The following is a 17,030-nucleotide window of genomic DNA, read 5'->3' as shown; positions in this document are numbered from 1 at the left end:
TGGTGATATTTGGCCATATTTTGATCTCTTTCCACAGTGCAGCTTACTTTACACCTTACTTCACTACATCAGTGGTTCCCCAAAAATATTCAGCCAGGGAATCCTTCAGAAGACTTCTCCCAAATGGAATCCTAACTCTGTGCCTGATTTTCCCACAGAATCCTAACTCTGTCCCTAAGCATCCAACAAAGTGTTTCCTTCTTCCATCTACTCTTTTTGTCTAGGTGTTTTGTATAATGTAGTAGGCTTGGAAATAAAGAGATTCAAATGTTTAAAGCAGAATTTCAATATAATGAATGGGAATAAATTCTTCATAATCTGGAACAGGCTTTTAAAAATCTTCTTTTATTTTTATTTATTTATCTATTTTTGGCGAACCCCTATAATGGTTTTGCAGAGTCTAAGATTCGGTAGAACAAAGTTTGGGAACCACTCTTGTATAAGTCTAGAAATTTTAGTCAAAAAATCAACCCAATTTGGGTTGACTTATCCATGGTCAATGTGAGTACTGCACCTTAATTCTTGTAAAAAACAAACAAACTCCCCCTTCTCTGAGTAGAGTTGTGAAACACAAGAGCTTAGTCCATTCCAGGCGAATCTAAAAGATGCACCGATCTCCTCTATTCTCTCTGCTGCAGTGGTACTTCGGGCTTCTCTGAATGCCTGGGTAGGGAAAGGACAGCAGCGACCAGGGGCGGCTCAACCCATTACGCGAAGTAAGCACTTGCAGTATAGTTGATTTTGCCCAGGGGCGCTCTTGAGGCGCTCTTGGGGGAAAATAGACCTTGACATATGCGAGTTGTAGTTACTGGGATATATAGTTCACCTACAATCGAAGAGCATTCTGAACTCCACCAATGATGGAATTGAACCAAATATGGCACACAGAACTCCCACGACGAACAGAAAATATATATCAGTGATTGGTTGGGGGGGGGGGCGCCAAAATACTGTTTGCTTACCATTGAAAATTACCTAGGGCCACCTCTGGCAGCGACGAGGGTGTCTTTCCACCCCCAGGCAACAGTGGTGCTTTCCCCTCTCTGCGGACTTATCCAATCATATAAAAATCCATAATTTTGACCTCATATCTGTCCTAGATTTATACACGAGATTGCTTTCTACATGACTATATATGGTACTTTTGATGGAAGAAAATGTTTGTTCACCAAGTTGATGATAAAATTATCCACAATTATTAGAGACAATTATTATTGCACTAATGACGAGTACACAATAAATATTATAGTAGTACTATAGCAGAAAACAAAATAGAAAAATGCAGTATATGTATACACAGGTTAAAGATTCAGATAATGTTTAATTAATTCCAAATCAGTTGGGATATTTTTTGAGAAAGCTCTCATAATAATCGCTCACACCTGACTTATGACATCACAACTTATAAAATCTATGTTCCTTTGGACTTTTACAAAACTGATCAGTAGCCTACTACCATCATCAGATAAGACTCTCCCTCCACCCGCCGCAAGGACCTCATATCACATTTACCATCCCCCAAGAAGGCCCAGGACTTTTTATTTTATCCTCCCCATTTTGTATTCAATCTGTACCTAAATAACTTTGTGCCTGTAGATGGGGTCTACATTGTTAATTGCAGCAGTAATATGTTTTATGCTTATGTCTATGTTTGATTTTTTAAAAATAGTTTTAATGGTTTTTAACTAAAGTTATATGTTAACGATTTAGATATGTGATATTTTATATATATACGTGAGACGTTGAATTTGCCATTGATTATGTTGTAAACCGCTTTGAGTTCCCCCCAGGGGTGAGAAAAGCAGTATAGAAATATAGTTAATAAATAAATAATAATAAATAGCCTATGCGTATGTATCTATTTTACACAAGGGGGAGGGGCTTGCCTATTAATGGGGTGGAGTCATGTTTCTCTTTCCCTCTCTGGCACACACGCGCGCACACACACACACACACGCACACACACAAGCACTGTCTGCATGGTGCTGATGTAATAAACAAATGAGCTCAAACATATTTATAAAGAGACAGAGAGACATCTGTTAGGTTCATCTGTCAGTTATTTTACTAAGCATTTAAAGGATGCAAAATGAGCTGGAAAAGATTCGGTTATGATTTTGAGTACAATCTGGGATTAATCTAGAAATAAAGTAACATCCCCCTTGCTGTTTTGTCAAAGCTTGATCTATGCACCTGAGGACAAGAGATTTGAAATGTTATATATTTAGGATGTGGCAGTTTGAAATCTAATAAGCAAATGCATGACCAGAACTAAGTATATTCCATTTTCCAAAAATCTCTAACTTATATCCAAATTCTTTCAAAGCTGCAATTTTGTTATTGCTTTACGTTATAAAAAGGCTCAAATGTCAAACATAATAACATAACATGTCAGATGGGAAGCTAACAATAACTGTAACAACTTACCTAAAAGAGGGTGCAAAGGAGCTTCTGTTGGAGCTGCAAAATAGAAAGAAAAATCATATTTAAATAAGTCTGAAAATAAATACTATTTTAATGCTTCAATTATTCATTTGCACTCTGGATTTTCTTACATGTTAATAGTGGCTGTTGGCTGCAAACAGATATTTGTGCAGGGAATAAAAGGTATTTAAGGAAATAACACAAAATGAATGGCATTAATTGCTCATTTAGGAAATATTTTTTCTCAATTCCTAATTTATTCTTTTCCAGTATTTGTAACTAGGGAACTAAGCTGAAGATTTCCTCCTTTGGAATCTGACCATTAGGCAAAATATAGGGCACACAATTCCCCGAGATTGAGGGTATTACTGTTTTTTCCTTCATAGTTCTAGTATGTTTTAAATGACTGAGAATTGGATTTTTAAATGAATTCATACTTAATGGAAACTTCTATTTGGTCATTATATGCCTTCAAAGGAAGTTCTATAACATGTGGAGAACAAACATTACTGAAAAATGAAGAAAACAAACACCAAAATCTGTGTTTTAGAACTGAGTCAAAAAATCTTGGGACCTGACAGCAGGTCTACACACCTCCCAGCCTTCTTTTGAAGCAGGTCAAGACGGAGGGTGAATGGGGGACTCCAGTGGAAGTTTTAAAAAAATCTCTCCTTTACGCAGGTGGATATATGTGTATATGCGAATATCTTAATATAAAAACAAGCAGATTTGCATGTGTGCATATGAAGTCCAATGCATAACAGAGATTTAAAGAAAAAAAACTTCTGTTGGATCTTTCTATTCCTACAATTGTTAATTCAACATCTGTTTAAGATTATAAAGTGTAAAATAAAGAGTTTCAGAGAGTTCTAATTGCTTTCCATTTGAGCTTCCCTTGAACCACCTGTGTGTCCGTTTGACAGTCCGATCAGTTGATAAGTTGTTTTAAAAAACACACATGCGCTGGAGCAGTCTACCCGGGGGAGGGAGGAAAGCACTTTTTGCATGAATGCAGAAATATAAAGACATGCAAAGGTGTGATTTTTAAATAATAATAATAATAAAAACTTTATTCTTCTATCCCATCACCATCTCCCCAAAGGAAACTCGGGGCAGTTTACAGATGGCACAAAGTGCCTAAAAACAAACATAAAGGTGAACACAATATAAAATACAATACAATAAAACACATGCACATATGAAAACATCATTTCAGACTCAATCAAGCTGTGATCCTCTTTCAGGCTGAATCGAGTTTTAAGCGCACCCTTTTTAACACATGATTTTAACCTCTAAACCCGATCCCTCCCAAACTTTGGCTGTCATTTACACCCCCCCCCCCCAGCTTTTAACCCGGTGTAAGGGCCCAGTGTAGAAGGGCCCAGAGTCCTAGCCTACAGGGCACCCGAAAACAATCCTGCTCCCTCTTCCTTTCAAATATTTAATTATGACTATCATGTCTCTCTCAACCTTCTCTTCTGCAGGCTAAATATAGGGCCCTTCCAGACAGGGCCCATATCCCAGTCCCTGTTGGATTTTTATCTGAGGTGTCCAGGTAAAAGCAAAGTAATTTGAGACCATTTCCCCCAGTGTGTGGGGACTTAAACTTGCTCCAAAGGGGTTTAATTTATGTCTCACACAGTTCTTTAAGCCACTTTTCATAGGGCATTGGTCTACCAAGCTCCTAAAGGTATTGAAATCGTATTCATATTTCACTTGGCAATCCTAATTCAATATCAAGTCGTGGGTTATTTATTTATATGTTTATTATACTTATATAATCAGTGCCGTGGAGGTGGGTACATTTTTGGTCTTCCAGATATTTGGCTTAAAACTCCCCAATCCCTTTTCAATGGCCAAACTGGGTGAAAGTAATAGGGGCTATAGGCCAAAACATTTGGAGAGTTCATAATTCCCTATCCCTAGAAAAATGTTTCTTCTCATACCCATAGTATGAGAAGTAACATAGTAAGAAATGGTAAAGGTTTAGAAAGGTTACATTTTAGGACTGCAACTTCCATAATCTCTGGGCAATGCATATGGGCTATTCTAAGAGTTGTACTAAAATCTTTTTTCTCAAGCTCCAAGACAAAAATGTTCATGTTTGCCTAGTTTAAGAAAAAATGACTTTCCTAAGACAACTTACTAAACTTCATGGTTGAGCGGAAACCTCAACCTGCGTCTCCAGTGGAACAAAACAGCACAGATAGAATTTCACATCACTTCTGATAATCCCAAACCTTGCAATTATGGCGTATGTTCATACACACAGTTGCATTTGTGAACCAGCCTCAGGATTTGGCCATCCAGTCATAATATATGATGCTGGTTATTCATAGTTCATCTGTTGCTTGCTTTGTTCTCTTGGCAATATTTTGAGACATTTTTGGTATGATTCATAAGAATCACATATGTATTTTAAAAGCAATAGAAAATAAGTAATGAATTATTGTTATAATTCTGGGTTTTGAAATTAATTATTTGTAAGGTTGAGCAAGTATTAGATATCTAATAAAAGGTAGTTATTAATTTCTTAGCCATAAAAATTGGATGTTAAAGATACATCATTTCTCAAATTTCTAGAGTGTCTGAGAAAGCTAAGGGAATCTTTGCCTGAAGTGCCTTTAAACTAATTTCAAATTCCAGTCCTTCATCTCAGAAATCATAGACGAACTCTGAGGTTGTCATTAAACGAGTGATGAATATACTTTCATATCGCCCGGAATAATTTCTTTATTACAATTTATATTTTATTGCACTAGGGTACAGTTTTGACCTTCACATATTATAATTAAGGTCAAAAATGTCATACACCTAGAGCATCATATAAAATAGTCATAGCATTTTTCAAAGTATTTCCAAGTTGATAATTTTACCAGCTCCAAAAGATGATGGGTACAATGAGAAAAAAGTTTCAAACTTACTGGTTTTAATTTGGAAAAAAACTCATCAGACATTAATTTCTCACTAAATAAACAAATGGTGGAAGGAGGTGAGACAAAGAAGAAGTGGGCAGCTTGAAGGATCTCAAGGGTATTAATTATGTTACGTTTCATGCTAATTCTCATGAATTTCGAAACAAGTGCTCACTGTTAGAGCCTTCAGATATAAAGGTTTCCGTCTTAAGCATGTGTGACTTGGAAGTAAGAATTGTGGAAATCGTCCAGTCTTCCTTTCCAATTAAAATAAAAACTGACAACTTAAACTAAGACTGGATAATAATATAAATGGCATGTGGAATTTTGAAACAAAATGATTTTAAAATCTTGAATTGCCTCTATTGTGGTCACAATATTGTATTTCTTACATTTAAATCTAATAAACACAGAGCAATGGCTATAGAATGAGAACACATAGTTGGCAGCTTGCATTGGGGTGAAACAACAATCAGGACAGTTATTCTGGTGCTATGAATTCATGTCTCAGGTGCCAAACATTTTTCCTAGACCTTGACATGAAGGAGTCAACAAGTGACTAAGAATGGCTGCCTGCAGGAGCCTTCACTTTCATGCCTGTGAAAAGAAACACTCCCCATGCACATGGAGTGTTTCCCATATCCCACAGTTCATGCAGAGCATTTCCTTTCACAGATAAGAAAGAGAACCCCTGATGTATGTACGAGACTCTGTAACGCACCACATGCATATCTGTATTATGTGGGTCAATGGCTACCTTTCTTTATAATCTCTTCCTTTTTCCGTCAAAGAAAAGCAAAAAGCCCACCAAGGAAGTCATGCTTGCTTTGCTTTGCTCAAATCTAAATCTAAACAGCATGCTTATTAAGGAAGACAGATGTTAATTGTTCTCGGCAGCACTTCCCTCTATTCATGTAGCCATGCATTTCTTTGTAATATGGTTGAACTCCTCCCCTGTCATGAGAAGCACTTTGAGACGTTGGATGTAACTGAAGAAGCTCTTGGTGTGAACTAGTCCAGATTTGAGTTTAATCATAGTTGTAAAGCCTGCTTGAAGCATTGTTTGGAATACACAATGTTTTTCTTACTGTGTGGCACCAGTCACATTGCTTTTCCGTGCATTTAAAAAAACAAAATTCTATGCTTTTACTTTTAAAAAATATTTAAAATATTTTATAATAGTAATACACATTGTTATTACCATCTGCAAAGAAAAGAAGTAGCTTTCTGTGCCAGCACTGACAACATTTGACAGTTATACTGATTTACAATGAAATTAAAATGGCAAAGAAATACAGTTGTGAGAACCTCTAAGTGAAAGGAAGAGATCTTAAAATATTTCATTATTTTTTTTAAAAAAAACCCTCCAAAGTTGCTACATAAGTTTTAATTCTTCACATTAAGTTAGTTAGCGGGAGATGTGGCTTGTTTCTCAGGAGTCACTACGGTTTAGCTGAGTACTTTTTGAGAATTAATCTCTATCGTTTACCTAGTGCAAAGAAAACAGAAGTTGATAGAATGATATCAAGGAAATCCCAGAATCCATTTATCTACACATATCATCTATCAAAGAAATATATGGGTAAGAACTGATACAACAAAGGACAAGAGGGATCCTCTCACCTCTGCTGGAGTCTACCGTATTCCATGCAGCTGTGGACAAGACTACATAGGGACCACCAAACGCAGCATTGCCCAAACACGAATCAAGGAACATGAAAGGCACTGCAGAATACTTCAACCAGAAAAGTCAGCCATAGCAGAGCACCTGATGAACCAACCTGGACACAGCATATTATTTGAGAACACAGAAATGCTGGACCACTCTCATAACCACCATGTCAGACTACACAGAGAAACCATTGAAATCCACAAGCATGTGGACAATTTCAACAGAAAGGAAGAAACCATGAAAATGAACAAAATCTGGCTACTAGTATTCAAAAACTCAAAAATTACAACAGCAAAACAACAAAGAGTAAACAATCACGCACATCAAATCACTCTCAACAAAAGATTCCCCCCAGGCACTTCCAGCCATTAAATGCTAATCAAGGTGGTCAGTTGAAACATTCACACCTAGTTCCAACAGACAAAAGTCCTTTGTCCCACCCTAATCATTCCACAGATATATAAACCCATTTTCCTACTTCCAACAGACCTCATTACCTCTGAGGATGCTTGCCATAGATGCAGGCGAAACGTCAGGAGAAAATGCCTCTAGAACATGGCCATATAGCCTGGAAAAACCTACAACAACCCAACTGATACAGATCTTGTGTCTTTGTAGGGTGATTGCCAGAAAATTCACTTTCGCAACTGTAATAGTTGTACAGCAAAGGGATTGGGAACACATACCTCTTGTCATCCAGGCATGGCAAAAACTATATTATCTGAAATGTTCTCTTCTATACAATTATCAAAGGTAAAATTATCATCGCTCCCTCTGTACCCAGACACCCTAGTGCTTGACAGACATTTAGAAAGCTGGGAGTTAAATTACAAGCAAAGGCAATTCAACTTGCCATTTGCCAAGCTTAAGGAAACTAAGCCAGAATTTTTGATCCTTTAACTAACTAACTAACTAACTGGAAGGGCAACACAGCATTCTGAAAAATATCTTATCCTTGTATGTCTTATTGATTAGATAAAAAGCTTCTAATTTAATGCAAACAGATATTGAAAATTAACATTTTTAATGAAAATAATCCTTACCTCCTTGCTCACACAATTGCTGTGCTAAGGCATCCTTGAATATAACTTGGCCTCTGTGAGTAGCTGTAGCCCTAGAAATATGAAGAAAGAATGAATTAATGAATCAGATGCAACATACAGGACAAGATTACGGTACTGGTGGAGATAAGAAAACCTATATGAAATGGAGTCAAATGCCAATCTGAATTTTGTTTTCCTACAACAAAGCAACTGGAAATATCCTGAAAAGTAGTTATCTGAATTTAGCATCCAGCCACTTCATGAAGCAAGATTTACAATACCTTTGGAACCAAGTAGAAATATAAGTCTGGAAAGTCATGTTGAAACAAACAACCCTGTCAGGTGGAACAAATGAACAGCTCTCCACAGATTTGCAGTCCCTTTCCAATGATGAAGTCTTTGAAAATATATGTACACATCATGATTCGCATATTTGTTTGAATATATCATAAATATTTTTGTTTTCTGCAACCAAAAGCTAAAACTCTGAATGAACTTCCAGCTAAAAGCGTAAGATAATGACATCAAATATTCAGTCAATAGTAAAATTCAAAACATAAGAGCTTTGCCATGATTTGTCCTGCTTCACTCACGTGAAAAAATTACAAAGAAAGTAACTTTAACATTTTTCTTCTCATTTTGGGAACTATTCACAGCTCTGGACTTAATTTGCACATACTTTGTACATAATTGTTTTGCACAGAACACAACATTTATGCTCAGTAAAAAATATCTGCATAGAAAATGGTATTTTCTGTGAAAAACAACCACACACGAATTTGGCACAGAATAAGTCCTGAACGACAAAGTTTTCAGCACTGCGTGATTCTTTTTAACAGAAACATGTTTTTCAACCATTTTTTCAATTCTCTTCTAATATTCTTTCAGTTCCCAGGCCTGATCTAAGTGAGTTGCAGGTAATTTGGTGTTAAATATGATTAAAAATTAAACTGTCAGACATACAGAAAAGGGGTTTATAACCTCTTTTGTATACCTGCTGCCAAGACCCTCAGATGCTCCCAAGAATACTAAAACCTCTTTCTCCTCCAGCAATGCTGATGAATATTTGGGCTTTTATGCTGTTGATAGAAGCATGAACATAGTGATGCCAGCTGTTTTGGGGACACTGAGGGCACATCGACACTGACCACTTAGGTTGGTGGGCAAGTGATTTGCCTGCAGTGGCTTAATGCTACACAGGGCTAATTTGCATCAACCTGAAGGAAAGCCACTTGATGAAGCTTTCCACCGGGTTAACTTAACATGGGGAAAACCCAAATCCTGACGCAGGACCTGTGAAGACAGCTGGTTTGGTTCCTAAACAAAACTGGTCTCAGCTTTCTTAACAGTTTTCCCACACTCCCTGGGTTTGGGATCCCTGTCTGCAGCTATGACACAGCCACTTATCTTAGAGGCAGAGGTCCGGCAGCCTGTACTTGGCCTTATACCTAACCAAGGAGCTGGAAGGAGTTAGAAGGGATTATCTCCTCCACTTCCTACCCTCCTTAGCAAGGCTCAAGGCCTACCAGGAGGTTGCCAAACCTCAGTCTGAAAGGCAAGTGTCTGTGTTGCGGCTGAGGACAGCTGTGACATGTTGGGGAGGGGTCTTTGTAGGGGTCCCTGCCTAGCCACACTGAACCATGTTTAGAATGGCTGGGTAGAGGGGTCCCTGCCACCATAAAATCTTGATTTTAATGTGAAAAAGGATGGACACAAAAAATGATCTCTACTTCCATTTAATGTTGTAAAGTTAGAAGTGACTGCACATAACCAAAGCAGAATTGACAAAGAAAAACAAGCGACTCAGCTGGGAAACATGCACCCGTATAAAACAAAACAAAACCAACACCTTATTCTTCAAAACCACTCCTAGTATGCTATATGTGTGACTTTTTGAGATTACATGCTATACAGTATAAGAAAAGGCAATGTATGAGGAAAATCACAATCTATTTCCTCTCCACGAGCTGTAATATTGCATAATTGCTGAAGTGCACCTTATCTAACTTCAAAAACGCAGACAATACCATTAATAGCACACCATGTTATTTCATGGCATTATTAGAAGGATTAGCAGCTAGTCATGAAAGGGAAACATCAGCCAGTTGCATTAGATCACGAGAAATCATCACACATTGTAATGCAAATAAAGATATTTTTTCAAGTAAACCTTTATCAGATGTATTCTTTGTTACCATTTTAAAATTCTCCCTCACTGCCTTTATTTATTTATTTATTTCATGCATTTCTACCCCGCCCTTCTCAACCCCTGAGGGGGGACTCAGGGCGGCTTACAAAAGGCACAATTCGATGCCAACACAAGATAAAAACATATATCAACATAAATTATAAAGCAATAAAAACAATCAATTCCCTTTCCCTTCAGTTCTAGGGAAAACAAAATGTAACATTCCTGGTTGTCTCCTTATACGAGGGGTATTTTTTAAGTAAGTAAGTACACAATGAAAGTAAGTACACAATGAAAGTTTATTTCAAAAAAGTAAATTTATTTTCAGAAAGTACATCACTCTATTTTTCGACATAGTTGCCAAGTTTGTTCAAACACTTATCATACCTCTGAACCAATTTTAAAATACCCTCTTCATAAAAACTTGCCACCACCAAAAGCCACCAAATCGTCTGTAATCAAAGAAGGGCGACCAGAGCAGTCCTCATCATGGATGTTGCCACGGCCATCTTTGAATTGTCATATCCACTTACGCACTTTGCTTTCACTCATAACAGTATCACTGTACACTTCACAAATCTGTTGATGAATTTCTGCAGCAGGCAGGTTCCTTGGTGACAAAAACTGTATCACTGAGCGAACCTCACATGCGGCGGGTGAGTTGATAGTCTTAAACATTTTTAAAGCACAGAACAGAACCGTACAGGTTAGCTACAGAGCGGAAACTGAGCACAGTTGTTCCCGAGGCATGCCGGTACACGACGCACACGCTCGTTGCGGTATGCGCGCGAACTACTAGTATCTACAACAAAACGGACCTTACTTTAAAAATACCCCTCGTAATATCACCAAGAAACATACCCTCAATGCAATTTTGTTTTGAAGAAACAAAACATTAATCGTCAAATGTATATTATTCTCACTGTTCTACTTTTAAATTGCTTTTATCTTAGTTTTGTTTTAATATTATAACCTATTGTGTTTAGTAAGAATCCAGCTGATAAAGGTAAAAAATGAGGGCCTTTGCCCCCCCCATAAGAATGTTGCTGTACCAAAAAAAAAAAAAAAAACCACCTTCTTCAGCCCCCAAATTGCTAGCTTTGCAGAGACCTAGACACTGGAACTTATTCACATCAAAACATCTTATTGTATGCCCTGTTTTTGTATTCACTTGCGCACTTTGCCTGCACCTTTTCTTTGGATGTCTAAACTACAATTCTAAATGCTTAACTGAAGTTTATATTCTCCCTCCCCCATAAAAATTATGCCTCTCAAATGAAATTTTTTCTTTACTCTTTAAAGTTGTAACTTTAAAGAGTAAAGAAAAAAATCATTTGGGAGGCATAATTTTTATGGGGGAGGGAGGATGCCCTTACCTTCCCCCCCCCCAAAAAAAACCCATTTGCATCCCTGGTGTCTAGCTGTATCAGTTTTTTAATATATTGATTTTTTAAAAAATAAATGAATAAAATAAAATAAATAGTTAGATGAGACGGGAAAGTGATATAGGATAGGATGGTGTGGGGAAAGCGGGAGAAAAAAATTGAAAATAATAGATTAGAATAAAATAAAATAAAAAGGAAGGAAGAGGGAGAGGAAAAAAGGGGGAAATTTTCAGCTTCCATTCTTCATCTTTGCATTGTGTATTCTTCTTTTAGCTAGTCTTCAGCTTTCTATTTTCAGGACCAATCTTTTGTTGAGTTCTTAATTCTGTTTGGATAAATTGTCTCTTTCTTCATTTCTTTCTACATATTCCATGAAAAGTCACCAGTTGGTGGGTATTATTGGTCTCCCTGAATGTCTTCTCATTAAGAATATTCATTTGTCCATGTCCATAATTTCCATCACTTTATCTAGCCATTGTTCTGTTGTTTGGATTTCATCTGTTTTTCAAAATCTCGCATAGACCATTCTTGCTGCCGTAGTCAGGTATACGAACAAAATATCTTAATTTTTATCTAATTGTATTTCTGTGTTTGTTATGCTCAGTAAGATTCTCGTTTCATTTGTATTTTTGTTTTTAGTATCTTTTGACAGGCCTCCTGGATTTTTTTCCAATAGTTAGTGGGGTTTTTTTTTGCAAGTCCACCACATATGGTAGAATGTGCCTTCTTCTATACCGCATTTCCAGCACTTACTTTGAGTATTTTTGTACATACTACCTGATTGTTGTGGAGTCATGTACTATTGGTACATCATTTTGTACCAGTTCCCTTTTAGGTCAATTGCATACATGTATTTAATTTTTTTATTCCACGTCTGTTCCCATTCACATAATTTTTATCACTCTGCCAACGTTCATTGCCCATTTTTATCATACAATGTTAATCAATTCTATTTCTGTAGAGCATTCAAGTAGTCTGTTATATATCTTCATTATGCTCTTTTTAAAATTAGAATTAATTTGTTCCAAAAATTTACAATGTTGCTGAACCCTATCTTCTTGTTGGAACTGTAATATTCTTTCAATTGCATATATTGAAACCAGGAGAAGTTTTTAAAATTTTGGATTATCTCATCTTGTGTTTTCAGCCGGAAGGTATCTTTTTGCACAGTACTTGTTTGTATGTAGGCCACTTTGTCCAACCCATTAGTCTTCTTTGATCTGCTTCTAATGGGGATACCCACACTGGAGTTTTTGAATAAAACTTTTCTTTGCATTTTTCTGATGTCTTTAAGAGTGCTGATCTTATAAAATCATTTCCAAAATTTCTTTCTATTTTTACTTGGCCATACCATAGGTATACGTGCCAGCCTAGTCTTAAATCAAATCCTTTCAATGTTAGCATCCATTCTTTTTTCCCCGCAGAACCATTATTTTGCCCATGATAATGCACTTGTTTCATAATAAAGTTGGTGATCTGGGAGGCCAAAACCTCCTCTACTTTTCACATCCGTCATATTAACAAACTTTATTCTGGGCTTCTTTGCTTGTCGCACAAATTTTTGTGTATCTTTATTCCATTCTTTAAAACTTATAATTGCTAGGAATTGGAGGATAGTAGCCAATCCCATGCTGGAAGGTATGGAACGTAGCCTTAAATGATAAACTATTAATGGAAATGATGGTGCTTAAGGGGGAAATTAAAAGATCAAAATTTGATTCCTATTGGTCGGTTTGCAATAAATATATTTTAGAGAGTGATAAGAGAAGACACAATGCAACTCTGTTGATCAGGAATTTCGGGTATGATATTTGTTTATTGGTTGACTCAAAAATTTATGGCATTGGTGGTGGGGTGAAGTGTTTGTAAAATGTTCGCTATTTTGTATTCAGTGTACACTGTATGTTGTTAATGTACGTAAACAAAAAAATTAAAAAATGATGCAGTGACCTCAGATCATTTTAAAAAGAAGGAAACACATGGTTTACTACTGCCCACCACTTTCAGTTAATGTTTAACTGGGAAGTTTTATTATTCGAATTATGTATTTTAAAGAGTCCTCTCATGGTGGTAAATGAGTCCATACGCTAGGTGGATTCTCTAAACTGAAGAGCATATGCTTGAGAAATCCCAGTAGAAGCAAAAGGAATAGCAGTTGTGAATTCCAGTCAAAAGCCAACATGCCAGGAAATTTCAAAAACAGCTGTTAACAGAAGTGTGGCATCTTTCAGATTTCATTCTGTTTTCACTGAATCAAAGTGATAATTTTACTTGCTCCTGTGAAAAAGAAAGGAAAATTACTGGGCTACAATGAAGCAGATGCCTTTTTGTAGTTTCTGCAGTTTTTCAGACTTTAGAACTTATTTGAACAAAATCTGTAGTGAGGAAGAACTATTTATTCCTACAGCAAAAAGGAAAACTCATATATTAAACAAGTCGTGCAGACTCACTGGGTGATTTCCTGATAGATCATTTATATTAGAGACCTTTTATTTCCCTTTCCTCCAGATGCCTGAAGCACCAACAGCAATAGTTGCTGTTTGCCTGGAGTAACTCCTGCCATGTCCATTTGTAATAAACTACTTTAGTGAACGAATTGCTTTTCTACGTTGTTTTAAGAGCTCTGATTAATTCAGCACTTTGGAAACCAATGGACAGAACCTGCTGAAGGAAAAGACATTAAGGTACTCAGCTGGTATCTCCCACTGAGATCTACTACTGTTGCCAACTCTTCCACTGATCACAGCTGACACACATTAGCATTGAAAAAAAATTGTTTAACTTGCTAACTTCTGAGAATCAAATTACTGTTTGAAGCACAGGACTCCCCCCCTTGGCGATTGGCCATGATGATGGGCATTCTAGGTGCTCTAATCCCAAACTAAAAGCTTCCCCAAACTCTGCTGAAGCCTTCTCCCATTTTGTCAGAATTTTGGAACTGGCTTTGTGTTGGCAATATAAATCAACCCAAGAGTTTTACTTATAGCCTGGGACTACTAGAGTGATGTCTTTCAGCACTCATTCTTCATTCTGGGAGTAAAGATGTAATGGAGACTGAAAAGTAGTCTCAAAGGGTTTGTTGCAATGACTATAACTATGAGTACCATCAAAGCTGCCTGGACTATCTTGTTGGTTTCCAAGTTTTGTTTTGTCTCCAAGATGTGTCAGGATTCAATACATAAATAGGCAGATGAAATACCATCCTGTCTCCTCCCCCACCCCCCAAAAAAATCCTGCCTACAACAAAGTTAGCATTAAAATGATTTTAATACCAATAATCTCACATGTCTACATAGGGACCACCAAACGCAGCATTGCCCAAACACGAATCAAGGAACATGAAAGGCACTGCAGACTACTTCAACCAGAGAAATCAGCCATAGCAGAGCACTTGATGAACCAGCCTGGACACAGCATATTATTTGAGAACACAGAAATGCTGGACCACTCTCACAACCACCATGCCAAACTACACAGAGAAGCCATTGAAATACACAAGCATGTGGACAATTTCAACAAAAAAGAAAGAAAGCATGAAAATGAACAAAATCTGGCTACCAGTATTAAAAAAAAACTCTAAAATTGCAACAGCACAACAACAGAGAGGAAGCAGGCAGGGACATCTAATTACCTCTCAATAAAAGTTTGCCCCAGGCACAGTCAGGCCATTGTATGCTAATCAAAGTGGTCAGTTGAAACATTCACACCTAGCCCCAGCAAAGTCCTTTGTCTTACCCTGGTCATTCCACAGATACATAAACCCTTTTGCCTAGTTCCAACAGACCTCACAACCTCTGAGGATGCTTGCCATAGATGCAGGCGAAACGTCAGGAGAGAATGCGTCTAGACCATGGCCATATAGCCCGAAAAAACCTACAACAACCCAATCTCACATGTGTTTTAATCTTTTAAATTAAGGAAATATCTTTTGATAAATTAGTTTGAAATACAAGGGACTAACAAAAAGAGCTAATGATCCCTCCAGACTAACCTATATACAGCTATATCTCAATTCTTTATGGGAAATCCAACAACAGAACAGAAGACACAAACTCTTGTCTAAGGACCCACCTACATTACCATACAATCCAATTTCTGAATCCAGATTATCTACTATGAACTGGATTATATGGCAGTGTAGACTCATATCATCCAGTTCAATGCAGATAACCTAGATTCAGAAACAGTTTATATGACAGTATACATCCAATCTAAAATGGCTGCCATGGATATGTTTCCAAAACCAGCATATTTAGGAAACACAAAATGTTGAAGAACAAAGAACTATTACATAAGAACCCCAACCATCTGGAGTGGAATCTAAGGATTAATACCATAACTAAGAATACATGTTTGTCAGAGTAGTAATAGATTTTCCAATGTATTTAAAATTATCCATGACTTTTCACAGCTGACAATGTGGAAAGATGCCCAGGTATGTGGGAGCTAAAACAGCTGGCGTGATTATCATTTTAGTACATAAATTATATTTTGCTGGGATGGAAAGCATCAAGGATTCTATAATATTTCACTTGTGCTGACATATAGATGGGTAGATAGATAGATAGACAGACAGACAGACAGAGAGAGAGAGATGGTTGATAATAGCTGGGAAAACAATGACAGTATCAGCGAGGAACAGAACCTTTGTAACTGGAGGTGAAAGAGTTTTAATCCACCAATAATCCCTCATGTTTTCCGGATTTCTGATTAAAAATGATAGTTTGCCAATTAAGGCAAAGTTAGCAAGAAGATACTATTCTGTGAAAGAGTAGACAAATTCTAGACTCAAAGGGCAACCTCCTCAACTCACTGGAGCCTACAAACATACAAATGTGTCACTTCAGTAGCAAACCACATCTCTAAAATTCAGGAACAGTCTTGAGTGGGGGGAGGTAACCCTTAGAAACAATAATTTGTTATCAGGTTAACCAACTTTCCATTAGAAAATTAATCCTGCACCTCAAATTGCTACTAAATTCGGTGTCAGGCTTTGCCACACAATTTTGCTTATATGGTGGTAGAGGCAGGTTGCAAAGGGTTTGCTTCCTTGCTCTTTCTGAATCTAAAATTTACGGGGTTTTTTTTTTAAAAAGAAAATACATGGTTTCCAAGAAACTGCATAAGAAACAGGCCTATTTCTGGTGAAGGCTCCACTAAGTAGAGGGGGGGAAAGGGAGCCAGGGAGGGAGTCCAGACAGAGCGAGGGAAAGAAAACTCTTATTTTTTGGCAGTGCAGGATCACACACACATGAAGATGTGGTTCTTTTGACCAGAAATGGGATAAAAAGGGAATTTCCCTTCTTTGTAGTGATTCCTCGTGTGTTTTCAGGGAACATCGTTTGGCCACCTTCTAGGGTTCGAGTGCTCTTTGATTGTAGGTGAACTATAAATCCCAGCAAC

The 17,030-nt window shown here is 37.2% G+C and overlaps 1 protein-coding gene across 4 annotated transcripts in view; it reads right to left on the bottom strand.

The window, feature by feature from the left end:
• RELN (reelin) overlaps positions 1-17,030 on the bottom strand; it is a 375,263-nt gene that overhangs the window by 234,786 nt on the left and 123,447 nt on the right. For all 4 annotated transcript variants that reach the window (XM_067468825.1, XM_060778339.2, XM_060778338.2 and 1 more), the window contains exons 4-5: positions 8,055-8,125; positions 2,428-2,460 (exon numbers count right to left, since the gene is read on the bottom strand). In XM_067468825.1, the coding sequence (XP_067324926.1) occupies positions 2,428-2,460; positions 8,055-8,125 (104 nt within the window). The remainder of the gene's footprint in view (positions 1-2,427; positions 2,461-8,054; positions 8,126-17,030) is intronic.

Source organism: Anolis sagrei, chromosome 5 (assembly GCF_037176765.1).
Source record: "Anolis sagrei isolate rAnoSag1 chromosome 5, rAnoSag1.mat, whole genome shotgun sequence".
NCBI classification, from domain to species: Eukaryota; Metazoa; Chordata; class Lepidosauria; order Squamata; family Dactyloidae; genus Anolis; species Anolis sagrei.
The sequence above is the reverse complement of the archived record's forward strand: the minus strand, read 5'-3'. Positions and strand labels throughout refer to the sequence as shown.